At 43.8% G+C, this 19,117-nt stretch overlaps 1 protein-coding gene across 4 annotated transcripts in view; it reads left to right on the top strand.

Annotated features, from left to right (window-relative positions):
* The window catches only part of SH3GL3 (SH3 domain containing GRB2 like 3, endophilin A3), a 144,548-nt gene extending 127,431 nt beyond the window's left edge, over nt 1-17,117 (top strand). For 2 of the 4 annotated variants that reach the window (XM_029239465.1, XM_029239463.1), the window contains exon 9: nt 16,454-17,117. In XM_029239465.1, coding sequence (XP_029095298.1) covers nt 16,454-16,659 — 206 coding nt within the window. In that variant the 3' untranslated portion in view covers nt 16,660-17,117. Of the gene's footprint in view, nt 1-5,572; nt 5,815-16,453 lie in introns of those variants that run through there. The other 2 variants (XR_003796081.1, XM_029239464.1) reach the window with 2 other exon arrangements.
* The last annotated feature ends 2,000 nt before the right edge of the window (nt 17,118-19,117 follow it).

Genomic DNA, 19,117 nt, shown 5'->3' with positions numbered 1-19,117 from the left:
TAAAATGACCGCAGCTAATGCATGTGCCCCTCCTCCCCTTTGTCGAGGGCGACCATGCACCCTAGTTTGCTTGGGACAGTCCCAGTGTATGTCTGTTGCTCTAGTATCATTTTTAATCGTCCCCTCCCACCTTTACTCACAGGTTCTCGCGTTTGGATGAAAATATGTTGTTTCCCTACTTTTGATGGCTTTACTTTTCTATTTCTGGTTTGTAAAACCTCTATTCTGAATACATATGTCATTGTAATCCATTTCAAAATTTCTGTTTAGAAAGAAGCTGAATATAAACAAACTAACTAAAAACTTTGAAAATGAGTCCCAGCTCCAGCCCACCTCCCTCCCTGTATTATATCTGAATGAAGCAGAATCAGCAGACCCCAGGACCCCAGGGCTCAATCCCTACCCCACCTTCTCTGCCCTTACAGCCTGCATCCAAACAGGGGGGTAGTTCTTGGAGATGAGGCCTCCAGTCAAGCTTCCAAGATACCATGCTCTCATTTGCTATGAGAGAGAACTCAGTTTTCCTTTGATGAAGGTGTTCTCATCTACCTATACTAAATTTGACCTCGCAGACTGGCATAAAATAAAAATGGAAAAGTATTTTAATTAAAGTAACATTTACGGGCATAAGGACATAGCATTTGAGTACCAAAAATAAGCCAGGTATTACTATTTGATGCTTTATATACATAACTCATTTCATACTCGTAACAATATTGAGAGGAAGTGATAAAAAATAAAGCAGTAATAAATAATAATTTAACAATATAGCAGTTACACGTATTGAGTCCTTACTAGGGGTCAGGTCATGTATTAAATACTTCAGACACATTTCTAGTACCATTATTATGCCCATTTTACAGATGAGTAAGTGGAGGCTCAGAGAGGTTAAGTGAGATTTCCCTGAGGTCACAGAGCCTGTAAGTAGCAGAGCTGGGCACTTCACCTTATAGATTTTTTATTTTATATCTTTAAGAAAGAATACTGGGAAATGTTAGCGAATGTTCAAGAGCATCGGGAATGATTTTTTTCCAAGATTCTTGATCAGAGGGAATTGGGTCAGCAAGTGGTTGCAAAGGGAGTCTGTTGTATTCATCTGACTTGGAAGAAGGAAACACTGATAGGACAGTGAGTTCCTTGGCTTCCTCATCCAGACTGTGCGTGTCAGTGCTTACGTCCCCTCCTTCTTGGCCAGTAGCTCAGTCCCTAGGCAGATTAAGTTGTTAGAAGGGTGATTGTCAGCCAGAGATCACAGATGTGCCAAAGATGGCTTTTAAGAAGGCTCAGTGTCCACAACTGGATTCTCCATTGCGGCAAACTCCATGACATGCCTCTGCCTTTTCTAGGCTGCCTCTAGAAAGTTCCCTTGGTGGTAGCTTTCGTCCCCATTTCAGCATCGGGCTTCGTTGATTTGTGGGGAGAATTTGCAAATGTGCAGAGATCTTGTACTGTTTGTTTCTAAGGCACAGTTTCAGAAGAAAATGGCATTTTTATAGCCTGCGTTAATGGGAAATTACCTTCCATTAGGATTCTGAATGATTTGCACATAATGTTTATAAAGCAAAGGAAAAATGTCAAGCATTTCACTAACAATTTAAAGCAAAGCTCACAGGACTCTGCCAGAAGTGAATTCCAAGAACATTTTCTTCATCATTTCTTCTTTCTAAAGAAAAAAAAGGGAGATGAAAGGACATAGATCAATTAGGCAGAATCCATTGTGGGACTGAGATGGAATCTTTGATAATATCATTTCTAGGTACTTAGGAGAATGAATGAAGTGAGCCAGAAATGGAGAAGGGGTGGGGGGGGGGTTGGAAATCACATCTTGAAATGATGGATTGCAGACAAAAATCCAAGTTTAGGCCCTGGCTAGGAGAAACCACCGCCTGTCCAAGCCCCTGAGTGTGGGGTCATGACGCCTCCGCAGCGTGTGCTGCCTCTGTGTCCCCAAAGAGAAAGGGAGGCCGAGAAAAGTCTTCGTGCTAAAATGCGTGCCTGGGTCGTTCCCAGAAAACCCTTGGTTTTGAGGAAAATAGTATAGGAGCTTGTGACCTATGCTCAAGTATCTTCCCTACCCTGGGTAAGTTGTCGCTTGCTGAATTCTAAAGGTAAAGACTAGAAGACAGAGTATCTTTTACATTTTTTCAATCAACTCATTTCTTTGTGAAGGTTTTTATTTTCACTGCTGTTCTTAAAGAGGGCACCACTTTATATAATCACAACTGAGGGTTAATATGGACCAAACTGAGATGGACGTTAAGAATGTGGAAGGCTGAGATGAGTGAACAAATGTGGTTTCCAAATGTGTGCTACAGGCCTTTCAGAGCGAGGCAAAAATAAATCTCTCAAATGGCTTATATTAAGATGTTCTAACTCCCTGTAGGTACAAAGAGACTTTTATAAATGCCTTCACACTTCTGAGGGGGCTCGGATATAATGTTGAGAGCCTAAGTCGTTCCCCTCATCGGAGTGAAATCTCTAGGATTACATTAGAAAATAAACGTGTATTCAAAAGTAAAGTGTGAAGTGTGAAACTTAAAGAAGACGAGCACTCTGTAAATAGAAATAGATGTATTTTTAACCTAAATTTCCAAAGAGGAAATTAAAATTTCACACAGCAGTGGCAATGATGATTGCTCAGTCAGCAGCTATTTTTCATTTTTTGTCTTCTGTTCTTTCCACTTTTTTCTTGTCTTTTTTTTTTTTCCCCTGCCACCAGCCCTCCCCCAATATCCATTTCTGTATATGATCGATACTGGTTCAGAGTCAGAGTTATAGACAAAGAGAAATAAGCAAAAAACAGGAGCCCCACGTTGGAATTCAGACTCTAGCACTTATTCGCTGTGTGACTTTGGGAAGAGTTTCTTAACATCTCTAGACTGATTTCTACTTGTCCCTAAATGAAGTGATTGGACTTAATACATTCCAAGTTTCTTTGCCAGCTCTAGATTCTGTGGCTGCAATAGTTATCTTTGCTGAGTGCTCAGCATTCGTAAAAATTTGAAAAGTGCAGATTGAACATTTTTATATTTTCTGTATTTTAAAAAATGTTACTAAAACTTAAAATGTGAACTCTGATGAGTATTGTTGATCAGTAGCCATCGATGTGCGAAAGGGGGAGAGTCCTTGTTTTATTTTTCATCTCAAGGAAGCTTTAGAGAGAAAGGTTTTCTCGCTGCAGGGAATGGTTTCCTGTAACTCTTCTAAATAGTCTGCAAAAAGAGTTTTTGAAAAGCCTGTAGGACGTAATTTCTAACTTAGTTGTAGGAATTTTAATACTTCTTGGCTGAAATGGTTATATTGTCTCAAATGCGTATTTAAAAATCTTAGTGTATGTTCTACAATGGTATGCTTGGTCTTTAAGCTAAAATTTAAAACACCGTTATCTAAATAGTAAAAAAAATAGCCAGTAGAAGTCAGTTTCCAGGGATTACAAACAGGGCAGCCATGCACCACAATCCCAGAGGACTTTTCGTTGGAATCCTGGACTTGTTTGTGATACCTCCTGGGCTTGTCGAGTGGGTGTGGCCTCAGGCGCAAACCCTGATGCCAGATCATGGGAATGAGAGACGTAGGAAGGTGTAAGAAAACAGTGCCAGGCCAGTGAAAGATGTCTGACGACAGACCTCCAAGTCAGGAGCACCACAGGCGGAGGAGTCTGTAGCCACCTAGGAGCACCACAGGCGGAGGAGTCTGTAGCCACCTAGAGAACACTTGCCCTGTGCAAACAGCAGCTGCTTTGCCTGAGAATGTGGACCTAGGGTAGCCAGCCTTTATGATCTTCCGAGAGAAGCCAGAGATCATATATTTATGTGCAATCTCCTTATTTTTAAAATACTGTCAACTAATCCACACTGTACAAAGCAAGGAGCAGGCCAAGCAAAACACCATCTGCAAGCTGATCCCCATGCCAGTGGCCAGGAAGCCACCTCTGATTAAGGCTGTCATTTGTCTTCCCTTTTTCCTGAGTTCAGAGTGGCAGAGCCAACCCACAAGCACTGGACCTGGCTGTAGTTGAGGAGTCACCTCCCAGGAAACTTTGTTAAGTAAATGGGCCGTGGCTTCTGAGAAATGTGCAAAAGTCATCTCCGTACACAAGGGAAAGCTTTGTAAGGGGGGTGGGCACAAACTTTACTAGTTAAACCCATCTCATATAACCTGTGTAAGTGGTGGAGGATTGGTATCAAGGTAAAAACAAATTACACATGCTTATTTTTATAGATTGTAATGATTAAGCTTGAGTTCCATTGACAAGTCATTTTAATAAATCACATCTCCTATGGATAAATACAGATTTCTTATTTCTAGAAAGGTAGTTCATAGACTTTTACTAGACTTTACTTACTAGTTTATTACTTAACTGTCTTAGCTTGAGCTGCTATAATGAGTACTAGACTGAGGGGCTTAAAACAACAAACATTTATTTCTCACAGTTCTGAAGTCTGGGAAGTTCAAGATCAAGGTGCCGGCAGATTCGGTGTCTGGTGAGGGCCCTCTTCTTGGTTTGCAGATGGCTGTCTTCTCGTTGTGTCTGTACACAGGGTGGCACTAACCCCATTCATGAGGGCTCCACCCTCATGACCCTGTCACCTCCCAAAGTCCCCACCTCCAAATACCACCACTTTGGGGATTAGGACTTCAACATCTGAATATTGGGGGGACACAAGCATTCAGTCCATAGCATTAACCATAGATTAATACTTAAAATTTTCAGGTAAGGAAATCAGGGCCCAGAGGTGACCTAACCCAGGGCTAGAACCCAGGGATCTGAAGTTTTTGTCCCATATGTTCTTACCAAATGGACAAAAATAGTACTTACAGATGTTGAACAAAATGGGTTTTGTGGTATTTATCAGAGTTATATACCAATGCTTTGTTTGGGTCAGCTCAAGGAGAAGTGTTAGCTTCAAAAAAATTTTTGCTACAAGAGCTTGAGATTTTAGATAGGAAAAAAAAAATGACACCTTTTGAAGGGAACTTGAACCAGATATGCTCGTTCTAATTCAAGAGAGATGGTGTCTAATATGTTGGGCATGGTGCCTGGCCCATAGTGCACACTCGGTGCTTGAGAATGAGTGTGAACCAGAAATAGACTTGAAAGTTCCAAGTTAGTGTTTTTGCCCCAACACGTTAAGAGATGAACTCTCTAGTTAGATGGTACAGGTATAGTAAGTCTCAGGGTGATTGCCGATTTTACCTGTTCTCAGGTACCTTCCTCTCTGTTCCTTAGCTGCCCCTGGGTAGCAGAAGTCATGGAAATACCTCTGCATTCCAGATTTGAGACCAGGAAGTGAGCAGAAAACAAGCTCACCCAGCCAAGATAGGTGTCACCTGTCTTGGTGACAGTGGGCTTTGGAGTCAGAGGAAGGGCCAAATTCCGGCTCTCACCTCTGGGTCAAAATTCTGTCATCATAAGAACAGGAAGTATCACCCCAACTGCATAGGGTTATTCTAAGGGTTAAATTAGATCACATAAATAAGAGGTGCTGGGCACGCGCGGTACTTGCTGCAGAGCAAGAGCCCACGACACAGCAGCTGTTAATGTTACATAATTGGTTATCTGATTTCCCAGCCTACAGCAGACTGGAAGCAGCAGATTAGAAAGGCCTTGGGGACTGCTTTCGGAAGGCCCACTGTCGGCAGGAAAAAGTGACAGGTCGCAGCCTGACTACAAGGGAGGCAAGAGAAAAACTATAAAAAGCAGGAACAAAAACTCAAAAGGCACAGCCGTCTGGGGCATTTACTAAAAGACAAAGAGCCCTCCTCAGGTCAGTAGCTTCCGTAGACTCCATACCTTGTACCCTGATAGGCACTCATGCGGACAGCAGTTGTGTGAATTTTCCTTCTCTCTCCAGCCCCTTCCCCACCCCAACCCAAAAATTAGGAGTGGGGGTTGTAGCTTGCCTTTCAGTTGGGATGCCCCGACCAAATGCTTCCAGGTAACGAAATCCACAAAGCCAGGGCCAGCAGAGAAGAGAGTACAGTGGGCTCCTTTGGTGATCTGGAAATTAGCCAAGTTCAAGTACAGCAAAAGAGCTGTGATTTTTAGTGCTGCGGAGAGAAGAATGTCCCCTGCCCCACTGACCACTCCTACCTCCACCTTTATCTCCTTCAAAGTCAGGATGAGAAACACAGCCTTAGAGAACAGGCTCCCAGGTCCTGGCACATGGCAGAGAGAGAGAGAGGGAGGGAGCACAGGAGACGGCTGGGCTGCAGAAACGCCAGCCTTATCTGATGCCACTTCCACTCTAGTGTCTGGTGCACCACCTGGAGTAGACACCTGTTTTTGTTTGGTTATTATTATTATTTTTTGATTGAAGCCTGAGTTGCTCACTTTGAAGCAGCACAGAGAATAAGTACCTGAAGGACATCCCTCAAGTGATGGGCAGGGCGAGCTGGGATGTGGGCAGGCCTTCCAGGATCAGAGAAGGATTTAGGTGGAGGATGCTCCTAAAGAGCATTCCTCACACATCCCCCCAAACGTTGTCTTTATTTATAGACTATATGGATCTAATACTGAACTATATTGTTATATACATCAAAAAGACACACACACACACAAAATTAAACAAGATGAAGAACTTAGTCACACTCCACACAGATACAACGTTGAGTGAAACAAACGAGACACCAGAGTGCATACTGTATGATTCCATTAACGTTAAACTCAAAAAACAGACATAACTAATGTATAGCATTAGGAGTCAGGCTAGTGATTACCTTTGGGGGAGTACTGAGCTCTAAGATGGAAAGAACATCTTTCTTAAAGAGGAAAGAACACGACTGAGCTCTAAGATGCTACTAAAGTTTTATTTCTTGATCTTGATGCTAGCTGCACAGATGTTTCAGTTTGTGAAAATTCATTAAACTCTACACTTATGATATGTGCACTTATCTGTATACATTATACCTCATTAAAAAAGATTTTAAACAATATTTTTCTCAAAAGAAATAATAAATAAAGAGCATCCCAAGGCATGGGAACTCCTGGAGCCTGCCCAGCTGAGGACCCACAGGCTCTTTCTAACCTAGGTGATGGACCATCCCCTTGGCTGGGGTTGGCTCAGAAGCTGAGTGGGCGTAAACTCACCAGCCAACAATTTTCAGAGTGGCTGCATGAAGTGGCGATCAAGAACACAGACTCTGGACCTAGATGGAGGTCAGATATCAGCCCTGCTGCTTAATTGCTTTGAACCTAGGTTTCCCCATCCATCAAATTGGGGGAAATAATGGTACCTCATCAAAGGGTTTCTCTGAGAATTAAATCTGCTAAGAGGCACTTAGAATATTGTCCTGGCACTTGGTGTTCACTGAAAAACGGAGGGTTAGTATTTCATCCCCATAGCTGACTGGGACTGCAGAATTAATTCACTGTGGGGCTATCGCTACCAGAATAAAGTGTGCCCAGCAATTCCGTACACGTGAGTAGCCCTTGGCAGCAGGGACTTTGGGAAACAAAAGGCGGGGTTGGGGGAAGGGCATCCAAAGAATTTTCCTGCTGTTAAAACAAGAGGGGGCCCAATATTATTAAAAACCGGTCCACATTATTGCCAAGAGGGAAGTGAAATTTCTTTTAGGGTTTCCTGACCTATTGTGTGTTGCCGACGTAGTACTGACTGACCGGCCACCTTACCATTCTTGTGGTAGGGTCTCTCTTTTTTTTTTTCTTCCCCAAATGGGGTGGAACAGAGCTTGAATAATAAATATTTAACAGGGACACTCCCTTTTCGCTGTTAAAATAATCTTTGTTTTAGTGCCTTAACAAGGAAGACTGGGTTGGGGTTTCGGCTGCCAGAAGCTCACGTGCACAAATTCTCAGCAGTTTCAGGTGCCAACTACCAAGCACGAGAAAGCATAGAGATGGAGGTGGTGGAGCAAGACCCCAGGGGAAAGGGGAGTGGGCGTTCAACAAAGATGGGGTGCTGGGTAGGACCCCTCCTTTATTACGGGAAGATCTGGGCACTCAGGCACCTCGCCCACGTTTGTGCCTAGTCCAGTTTGAAAAGGTCTCACTGAGGACATGTCACCTTTTCTGCCTGCACTTTTGGGTTCCATCCGTGGTGACACTGACTTGTCTTTTGTGGAGAGGGAAAATTCACACACCATCACGCAAATGGGCACAAACTTTATTTCTTTTTAACTGAACTTGCTTACGAGCCTCCGTTTAGACTGATGGCGGAAACAACTTAATCTTTTTTCCATTTCTACTGTTGGCCAAAAAAAAAAAATTTAATCTTTTTTCCATTTCTTCTAATGGTGGAAAAAAACGTAATCTTGCCATTTCAAGGTAATGCAGTCTCTTCCAATAGAAAGTGCAGACTATCCATTTATTGCTTTGTCAATTCAGGATTTAAACCTAGTCATTCGGTTGAAATTTCCTGCAAGGACTATTGGTTTTCCTCCAAGGTTCTCTCCTACCTCCTTCTGTACCCCGAGAGGTTGCCTGGGTGCAGGGGGAGTTTAGGGAACATCACAGTGGCAGGTGGGGAAGCGTGTCGGGGGTCTTAACTGCTTCCACAGCTGAGATAACTTGTCACTCCAGGTCCAGGCCTGGGTCCGGGGCCTGACTCTCTGCCTCTGGGTTGCTGGATCTCTGCATTCAGAGCCTGTGTACCCACCACCAGGCCATCTCTGGCTTCCTCACTTCCTGCCGGGACTTGACACGTGTTCACAGTTCGTGGGGAGCCAAGGGCGGCCCCCTCAGACGCCGTCTCTGTTTAATGATACCACCCACCATTTCCACTGTGCTCAGTGCCCCCAAGTCTAGAGCACTTTGGGGGCCTGCCTTCCCCCACAGTTCCAGTGGGAAGTGGGGCTAAGACCCCCCACCCAGGGTGGAATCCAGGGAGCAGTTCAGCCTTCTTCCCTGCCCTCTTCTCTCACCAGGCCTCCTCCCTGACTCCAGAAAGAGCTCCTATCTCTTCTCTGGGTGGCAGGAAACAGCCCTTCCCTCCCCACAGCTTGTAATACAAACCTCTATGCTCTGGAGTTCTTCAAGCTCTGCTTCCTTGGAAGCAGAAGTCTCTCCGCCCCAGAAGTCTCCCCGCCCCCCCCACCCCACCCCTCCACCCCACTTCTCAAATCTCATAAAAGCCTACCTGGCTCTGGCATGAAAGCCTGAAAGCCTTGGCGTTCAGACCATCTCACAACTGAAATGGCATTATTTTGGAATTTACCAGCTAAACATTGATTGCTCGCGTGCAGGTTCCACCTTCTCCCTAAAGTAAGGGCAGCCATGGCTACTTGGGTTGAGGGGCCCAGACGGCAAAAACGACCCAGCGTGACAAATACATTGGACGATATTGGAGGATATTGTCCTGCTGAGGGTGTAGTTCAGGACAGCCAGACCAAGCTCTGCTGGGTGTGGATCTGCCGGGTGCCCGCACCGTTGAGACCTGTGTTCAGTGGGTGGAGGGGATGCAGCGCAGAGATGGGGGAGAGCCCGGTGCTCGTGTCTTATTACCTGAGTCAGGGAACCCTTGCCCGGGGGCTTTCCACTCAGGGGTCTCAGGAGAGATGCCAGGTTTGGGGTTCATTTGCTGATGGAGTGTGATGTGAGTGCTTGGTCACCTCGAGCTCTTAGGAAATCAAAGTGGGCGGTGTGGCAATGGTCCCTCGCCTGGAATAGATGAAGTGAGAAGTGAGTGATGTGTCTTACCCCCGATCTGTTCAGTGCATGTGTGCAGGGGGTGCACACGTATGCACACATAAGTGGTGGTTGGGATAAGTGCATGCCTGCCATTTAGTATTTATTTTAGTCATTGTAGGTAGCTTACAAAGTAAATGGGAGGGGAAAAAATATATATATATATACACACACACACACACAATTAGCCCTGTAAGTCAGTGTGATAGCCTGTGAAATTTCTTGGCAACCCTTAGCAGTGGCATAGATCACATAGGAGGTGACATCAGGTGGGTAGGTCATGGGTTGGGGTCTGGAGCCCTGGTGTCTCTTTCTGCCTTTGCCATTAGCTCTGAGGCCAGGCTGCTGTGACCTCGTCTTCAAAAAGAGGAGGGTTCACTGAAGACCACCAGAGACCCTTCTAGCATTGACATTTTGTGTTCAAGGAAATGCTTCCCAAGACCACTATGTGCTTTGGCACCTGACTCCGTCTCTGTTAAAAACTGACAGTGGGAGAAATGATAAAAGAATACTAATCATTTTAATAGACCACATGGAAACAGTTATTCATTAATAAAACTGACTTTGACTCAGAGGCTTGAATTGCTGCAGGGTTTCAGTGCCCAGCTCCCAGCCCCCCTGCCCACCCAGATAGGAGCTGTATTTCCAAAGGAAAATGGAAAGTTCTGCTTGGAAACGCACAATTCCCCAATGTTTTGAAATCACTGAAGGTTATTCTGTTCATATTCAAGATCATGAACTGGGCCCCCTATTTAAATCCTTCTACTTCCCAATTACTATCATTATGACAAGAGGAATATACAGACTTGGGGTGGGATGGGGGCGTCTGTCATGGAAGGAGCCATCTACATGCTAGAAACATCAGGTAGATTCTAGAGATAATAGTGCAGGGGGCCCAGATTTTAAAATGCTGACCTACCTGGAAGCACCACCTGGGAAGGAGCTTCCCACCTGCAGGGGAAGAAGAACCTCCCCCCCCACCCCCGCCGACCCGCCACCAAGCTCTTCCCTTTCCCCAGGAGCTCCTTGACACTCCCGGGCTCTGGTCAAAGGAAATGGAGGGAAAGAGGGCCATGAGTCTGGTGGTTCGCAACCTCCTTTGGAAATTGGAAACACCTGAGAAATTTTTTAAATTTCCCCCTTGTCTGGGTCCCATTGCCAGAGCTACTGATTTAATTGGTCTGGGGTCAGCCTGGGCAGTGGGCCTTTTAATGTGCCGCCAGGTTGAGAACCACTGCAGCAGAAAGGCAGTAGGTGAGAAACGCTCCTTATGCCAGTGGGGGGGGGGGTTGGCTCTCACTCCCACGTGGGGTGGACAGTGTGTGTGGAAGTTTAGCAGTGGGGTGGCACCGAGGGAGGACTGCCCCCAGAGAAAGGGGTGCTGCATGGTGAATTTGCTGCCACCTCCCGTCCCTTCCCCAGGACAAAGGGGCTTCTCACTTGACCAACCCAAATCTATCTTCTCTCTTTACTTGGATGGAAAAGACTTGGTGAGGAAGGAACACAATCTCTAGCAGAGCTTGTTTCAACTCTCAGTTGAAGTCTGGACAGGGAGAGAAATAAGAATGTTTCATAATAATAGAAAAAGGAAATAGAAATGGAAAACATAGGATGGCAGAGGTCACACGTGTGCAGATATTTCAATCATGGGAAAGGATTAAGCCCTCTTCTTAAGGCCAAAACCTGTGAAACTGGCCTGGTCTGGCTCTGGGGTGCTGCATTCCCTGCTTTGCAGACCTCACTCTGCTCGGGTGATGTAAAGAGGAACAAGTGTCTGCTGTTGTGGTGTGCAGGCTTCCCTGGTCTCCTCCTGGATGGCCTGTTCCGTCCACTGGTGGTGGCCTCTGTCCATGTGGTGGCCTCATGTGGATGCAGTGTGTGGTTTTCCTGGGGTGGGGTTCAGCCTCCTTCCACCTCCATCTTGACTGGGACAATCAGGTCTCCCTCTGAACTCACCGGTGGTCCTTGCCCTCCACCCCCTCTGCGAGGGGCATCACCTCACTTGGCCAGGGCAGCCCCTCAGCTCCTGCCCATTCTCTCACCTTTGGCTCCTCTGCATGGAACCATGGGAACCACTGGGGCCACATGTCCCCTTTAGGATCTGTAGGGAACTGGACTGGGGTGACCATATGTCCTTCCCAGACACACTAAGCCCCTATCATAAGCTATCCTAGAAAGCCTTCTGTCTTCAGAAATCCATAGGCCTAGATAATTAGGGGCATTTTAAAATCGAATCTTCAAGTTTGAATGTTTTAGAGAACAGAGAAAAGAGTTTAATTTACTTTATAAATGCTCTTATACCAAAATATAAAAAGGAAGTAATTTCATTTTAAAATACAGAGGTAAAAATCTAAAACAGTAACAAACCCCGTCTAGACGTAGCATAAATGTACAACACAGAAACAAGTGTGGTTTCCTCAAGGCATGCAATGGTCATGCATTTAAAAATAATCTTGTAACATTAATCTGACTATTACTCAAACAATATGACCCAGTTAAAGTCAAGATGAGGGTAACTCAATACATTGATACTAAAATTTACCTGGTTGAGTGATTTTGTGGGAATAGGAAATTCTTAAATACAGGCAGATCTTGTTTTATTGCACTTTGCAGATACTGCATTCTTTACAAATTGAAGGTTTGTGGCAACCCTGTATCGAGCAAGTCTGTGGACACCATTTTTCCAACAGTGTTTGCTCACTTTGTGTTTCTGGGTTACATTTGGGTAATTCTCACAATAATTCAAACTTTTTCATTATTATTGTATTTGTTGTGGTGATGTGTGATGTGTGATCTTTGATGTTATTATTGTCATTGTTTTGGGGGGGACACACATTGCCCATATAAGGTGATGAACTTGAAAAACGTCTGTGTTCTGACTGCTCCACCAACCTGCCACTCCTCCATCTCTCTCCCTCTCCTCACCCTCCCTATTCCCCAAGACACAACAGTATTGAAGTTAGGCCAATTAATAACCCTACAATCGCCTCTGAGTGTTCAAGTGAAAGGAAGGGTCGCACGTCTCATTTTAAATCAAAAGCTAGAATTGCTTAAGCTTAGTGAGGAAGGCATGTCGAAAGCTAGGACAGGTGAAAATCTAGGCCTCTTGCACCAAACAGGAGCCAAGATGTGAATGCAAAGGAAAAGTTCTTGAAGGAAATTAAAAGTGCTACTCCAGTGAACACACAAATGATAAGAAAGTGAAACAGCTTTATTGCTGATATGGAGAAAGTTTCAGTGATCTGGAGAGAAGATCAAACCAGCCACAACATTCCCTTAAGCCAAAGCCTAATCCAGAGCAAGGTCCTAACTCTTTTCAATTCTATGAAGGCTGAGGTGAGAAAGCTACAGAAGAAAAGTCTGAAGCTAGCAGAAGTTGTTCATGAGGTTTAAGGAAAGAAGCTGCCTCCGTGATGTAAAAGTGCAAGGGGAAGCAGCAAGTGCTGATGTAGAAGCTGCAGCAGGTTATCCAGAAGATCAAGCTAAGATCATTAATGAAGGTGGTTACACTAAACAACAGATCTTCAATGTAGATGAAATGGCCTTCTACTGGAAGGTGCCATCTAGGACTTTCATAGCTAGAGAGGAGAAGTCAATGCCTGGCTTCAAAGGACAGGTTGACTCTACTGGTAGGGGCTAATGCTGCTGGTGACTTTCAGTTGAAGCCAGAGCTCACTTAACATTCTGAAAATCTTAAATCCCTTCAGAATTATACTAAATCTACTCTGTCTGTGCTCTAGAAATGGAACAGCAAAGCCTGGATGACAGCACATCCGTTTACAACATGGTTGACTGAATATTTTAAGGCCACTGTTGAGACCTACTGCTCAGAATAAATGATTCCTTTCAAAATATTAGTGTTCATTGACAATGCAACCAGTCACCCAAGAGCTCTAATGGAGACGTACAATGAGATCAGTGTTGTTTTCATGCCTGCTAACACAACATCCATTCTGCAGCTCATGGATCAAGGAGTAATTTCAACTTTCAAGTCTTATTATTTAAGAATACATTTTGTAAGACTGTGGCTGCCACAGATAGTGATCCCTCTGATGGATCTGGACAAAGTAAATTGAAAACCTTCTGAGAGGGATTCAGCATTCTAGATGCCATTAAGAACATTCATGATTCATGGGAAGAGGTCAAAATATCAACATTATCAGAAGAAGTTGATTCCAACTCTCACGGATGACTTTGAGGGGTTCAAGACTTCAGAGGAGGAAGTAATTGCAGATGTGGTGGAAATAACAAGAAGACTAGAATTAGAAGTGGAGCCTGAAGATGTGACTGAATTGCTGCAATCTCATGATAAAACTTCAACAGATGGGGAGTTGCTTCTTATAGATGAGCAAAGAAAGTGGTTTCTGGTTTCTTGAGATGGAATCTACTCCTGATGAAGATGCTGTGAAGGCTGTTGAAATGACAGTAAAAGATTTAGAATATTACATAAACTTAGTTGATAAAGCAGCAGCAGAGTTTGAGAGGATTGACTCCAATTTTGACAGAAGTTCTACTGTGGGTAAAATGCTATCCAATAGCATTGCCTGCTACAGAGAAATCACTTGTGAAAGGAAGAGTCAACTGATGCAGCAGACTTCACTGTTGTCTTATTTTAAGAAGTTGCCACAGCCTCCCAGCCTTCAGCAGCCACCACCCTGACCAGTCAGCAACCATCAGCATGGCTGACCCTCCACCAGCAAAAAGATTAGGACTCACTGAAGGCTCAGATGATGGTTAGCATTTTTTAGCAATAAAGTATTTTTAAATTAAGGTATACACATTGTTTTTTTAGACAAAATGCTACTGCACACTTAACACAGTACAGTTTAGTGTAAACATAACTTTTATATGCACTGGGAAACCAAAAAATTTGGGTGACTTGCTTTATTGAGATGTTTGCTTTATTGCGATGTTTGCTTTGTTGCGGTGGTCTGGAACCAAACCTGCAATATCTCCAACATATGCCTGTAGAAGAGTAATAATGAGGAACTTGCTTTACTAATTACTAACCTTTACTTCAAAGCTACAATATTTAAAGTAGTGTGGTACAGTTACTGAAACGGATCAGTGGAGCAAAGTAGAAGATCCTAAAATAGATCCAAGTGCACGTGATAATTAAATGTATGATATTGATAAAGATAAAAGCAGTATTTGAAATCAGTGGAGCAGAATGGGTTATTTAATAAATCGTGTTGTGATAACTGCTTAAACATTATTAAAAGCAAATAATACCTTTATTTGCAAAAATGCAAACGGGTTGAAAGAAAACATTTTCACATTAAAAATTAATTTAAAAAGAGTACTTGGATAAATTTAGTTGAATATTCATATATAACTGTAGAAGGGAAACCATGAATGAAAAGTTTCATCAGTTTGACTGCTTATGTTGTGTAAAATTTCTGCATGTATGCCAAAACAAAACAGAAACCCCCATCCCTGCCCCATCCCCAGTACACACTCCAAAAACAAAATAAAAGAAAAAAAAGAAACAGATAATAAGCTGGGAATACTGCTTGCACCAAACATGACAGATATAAGGTCAATATTTATAGTATAAAAGTGTATAATATCTTAGGGGCTCCTAGTACTTTTAAGACCAAAAAATCATAGAAAAAATACATTGATAGTACATTTTGAAAGTCTTGGAAAAATTTATGTCTATGAACAGCCAATTTCCTTCTAGACGTTTACCCTCAGGAATTAAATGTACATATTTGTAAATACACATACATTAGGATATTTTTCAAAGAGTTATCAATGAAAGCCAAGAGAAAACAAACAGGGAAATGAAAAGGAAGGAATGGAGAAGGGAAGAGAGAAAGAAAGAGGAAGGAAGGAAAGAAAGAAAGGAAAGAAGGAAGGGAAGGATGGGAAGAAAGGAAGACCTTTAAATATCCTATAATAGGAGATCGGTTAAAGAAATTATGTTATACTGATAACAGTTGACAACTGGTCAGTAATTAAATGTAACCTGGAAAGATGTTCACAGTAATATATACAGGAATTGTTTTATGCAAACAGCTATATGTAAATACATACACAAACAAATTCATAAAAATATCTGGAAGCTTCTATGCCATAATGTTAATTTAACATTGGTTACCTGTTCATTAGTGGTTTACAGCTAACTTTTCTCAATTTTGCATGTCTTTTCTCTCTTTTTACCATGTTTAGTTTTAGTTTTGAAATGAAAAAGCAATTATTTAAAAGATGTTATTCTGAGAACTTCTGGCTTAGTACAACAATCCCCAGACTGCAGGCTGGTCTGTAGAGATTCTCCTCATCCCTCTCCAGTCTCACACCCTGCCATGTTCCAGCTCCTGGTCACCAGCTCTAGGAAAATGTCCCTGACCACCCAGGCCTTTCCTGCTTTCTTCTTCTCTGAGCTATAGGGTGATACAGTACCTCATCTTTGTTTTTTAAATGTTTCCCATGTGTTTTCCAGTCTCCAGAAAGAAACTATGAGCTCCCTGAGGGCAGGGGTTGGGCCTTGTAATTCTGCACCTCCCTCGGGCTCCAGGCAGAGCTGAGTAGCTGCTTCAAGGACAGGGGCTGGGCCTGAATTCTCTGGCCGGGAGAACTGATGAGAAAAGCCGTGGGCCCAGGAGGTCATCTAGGGCAGCTGGGAGAGCTGAGGAGGGCAGAGGCCACAAGTACAGCACCTGTGAGGTGGGTTGAGCCGGCCTTGTCCTGGGAAGGAAGGCAGGGGCTTGCTGTCGTGGTCTCTGCAATGCTCCACCTTTGCGATGCTCCCTGGGTGATTTGTCGTGTTAACCTGTGCTTTTTGTCTCCATGTGATGTGGACAGGTTCTCACATTCCCATGGACCAGCCCTGCTGTCGTGGTCTCTATGAGTTTGAGCCAGAAAACCAAGGAGAACTAGGATTTAAAGAAGGGGATATCATTACATTAACCAATCAGATAGATGAAAACTGGTATGAAGGAGTGCTCCATGGGGAATCTGGATTCTTCCCCATTAATTACGTGGAAGTGATTGTGCCTTTACCTCAGTAAATGTGTAACTCAAACTTTGGACGTACTTTCATAACGGAAATGAATTCACACCAGTGTTCTCTCAGTGTGGTGTTCTGTGGCATTCTTGCTCTTTGACCAGCTTAATGACTTTTGTATGTGTGTTCTCTTTATAATGTATTTTGTATCCATTTAATTTGTATAAATGCTTTTCTTGTCTTAGCTACATGAAAATACCATCTTCTTTTTTTTGCTGACTGTCCTAAAAGTCATTGGTTAAATAAACGTATGTGCTCCTTGTTGCTAAAAATAAATGGCACCCACTGCAGTTTTGTTAGTGAATTGCCCATATTCCTCAAGCTGTGATGGAATGCGACACTTGAAACTAAGAACTGCTAAATATTTTGTTTCCTGACATTACTGATGGCATCCGGTCTTTTCCCTTCATGGTGTTTTAGCTGACCTGTGAATAGCCCAATAAACATGACACACTGTGTTGGTAAAAAGGCCTTGGTTATTCTTAATGTTGAATTGATTTTTAAGACAGTCGTGCACAGCTGCAAACTCCTCCTGTGCCCACTCTGACTCGGGGTCCAGCTTGTGACTTGTTTGGCCTGTGGGATCGTAGCAGGCTGGATACAAACGGAAACTTGAAATAGCACTCAGCCTTCCGACCTGTGCTCTTGCACCTGCATCTTCACCAGGAGAGCATGCCCAAGCTAGCCCACCAGAGAGAGACATGGGCCAGAACTGAGTTACCCTACCAACCTCCAGACCTGTGGGACACTAATCTACTACAGTTCTAAATATAAATAAGTACTAGATATTCTTAAATGGATCAAGTTTATTTACGTGGTTTCCTCTTCCTTGAGGATATGTTCTTCTGAGATTTCTCCATCCCTCAAACGAAGGGACTCCTGACAGGCACATCTTTCAATTCAATAGGTATTGCCAGGTGTATTTGACCCTTAGCATGGACACTGCTTAGCTTCAAGTTGGGATCCCATCCTCACTTTTGCCTACTCCTTATCTCTTGTTTTGCTGTAGAGGCAAATGGAGTGAGTCCCAGGAGACTCACCTGGTGTCTGTCCTTATGAGATCACGCATGGCCATGTGCATGGTCTAGGTCCCAGTGGATAATTGGGTTTTGTTCAAATCTCCCCTTGGGGGTACTGAGCAAGGCCAGCTTGAGATCTGGCCTTTGGGCAGCACCAAGGGTTGGTCTCAATGGGCTGACAAGGGACATGTGATCCTACTCAGTGTAAGTAAAAGTACAAAGAGCAGGAAGGGAGAATAAAAAGCCAAGTCTGTTCTTAACAAGAGATCAGCGAAGGAGATCAAATAGTAACCTCAAGGCCAAGTCTAGAGGGCCGAAATAGGAGCATTAGAGAGATGTCAGAACATAGAATCAAGGGAGTATTCGAGGGCAAGCCCTAATGAAGTGTGTCCAGTAGAAAGGTGCATGGGGAATTATCTGCCTGGAAGAGGCCCCCAAACTCAAGCCAAGTTCCATTGACATAAAGGTTCTTCTCTGCCTCAGAGGTGAACCGTGGAGAGGGGGCTACGAATCAAAGTGGATGTTATGGCTCCTTTAGGAAAACTTGTTCCAGTTCCTGGGATTGTCCTGGGACCAAGCATTCTTGGGGACATTCCTTTGGACTTGGAGTAATTCAGGCTTAAAGTGTTCCTCTCAGGAGCCACTTCCATTTCCCACCCCACGAGCAGGAAGAATCGGTTATGTTCACCTCCATGGAGGTGGAAGAAAGACCACCTTCCTGGGCCAGCTGTGTCATTTGCTTTACGTGCATTTTCTAGTTTAATCTTCATTAAAAACACTAAGGCAAGTTGCAGTGTTCCTATTTGCAGGTGAAGAAATTGAGACTTAGAGAAGGCAAGTGACTTGCTGAATGAATATCACAGAGCTCAACTCTAAAGGCTGTGCTATGTCTGTACCTGTCAGATTGATCTTTTAGCGTGTCTGCCCCACATATAACTTCTACTTTACCCACTGTGGAGGGACCCATCAGCCACCCTGAACATTGTGACCCTATCCACTGGCCACAGTTGATTGGACCAGGGATGTGCATCCACTGTTTCTTTTTCAGTAGTGATAACTAGAACCCATTTGCTACAAGTTAGGTGGTCAGTGTCTTAGTCCAAGGCCCCACCTTTGTTAATGTCTCTGGGAATGTGGCTACCCTGGCAACTAGAAGATCTCTTATGTAGTGTACAGCACTGTAAATCTAAGCCCCCTTGGTGCCTCCCACGGGCCAGTCCCTGACGATAACTAATGACGTTGAGCACCTTCTCATATGCTTATTGGGCATGTGTGTATCTTCTTTTGTGAAGCGTCTCTTCAGATCTTTTGACCATTTAATTTAATTTATTTATTTATATATTTTTTGGCCACACCACGCAGCATGTGGGATCTTAGTTCCCCGACCAGTGATCCAACCCGCACCCCCTGCAGTGGAAGCGTGGAGTCTTAACCACGGGACCA

Source organism: Monodon monoceros, unplaced genomic scaffold (genome assembly GCF_005190385.1).
Source record: "Monodon monoceros isolate NGI ecotype Baffin Bay Population unplaced genomic scaffold, NGI_Narwhal_1 Super_Scaffold_21, whole genome shotgun sequence".
Taxonomy (NCBI): domain Eukaryota; kingdom Metazoa; phylum Chordata; class Mammalia; order Artiodactyla; family Monodontidae; genus Monodon; species Monodon monoceros.
Note: the sequence above shows the minus strand (reverse complement) of the source record. Positions and strands in the feature narration are given on the sequence as shown.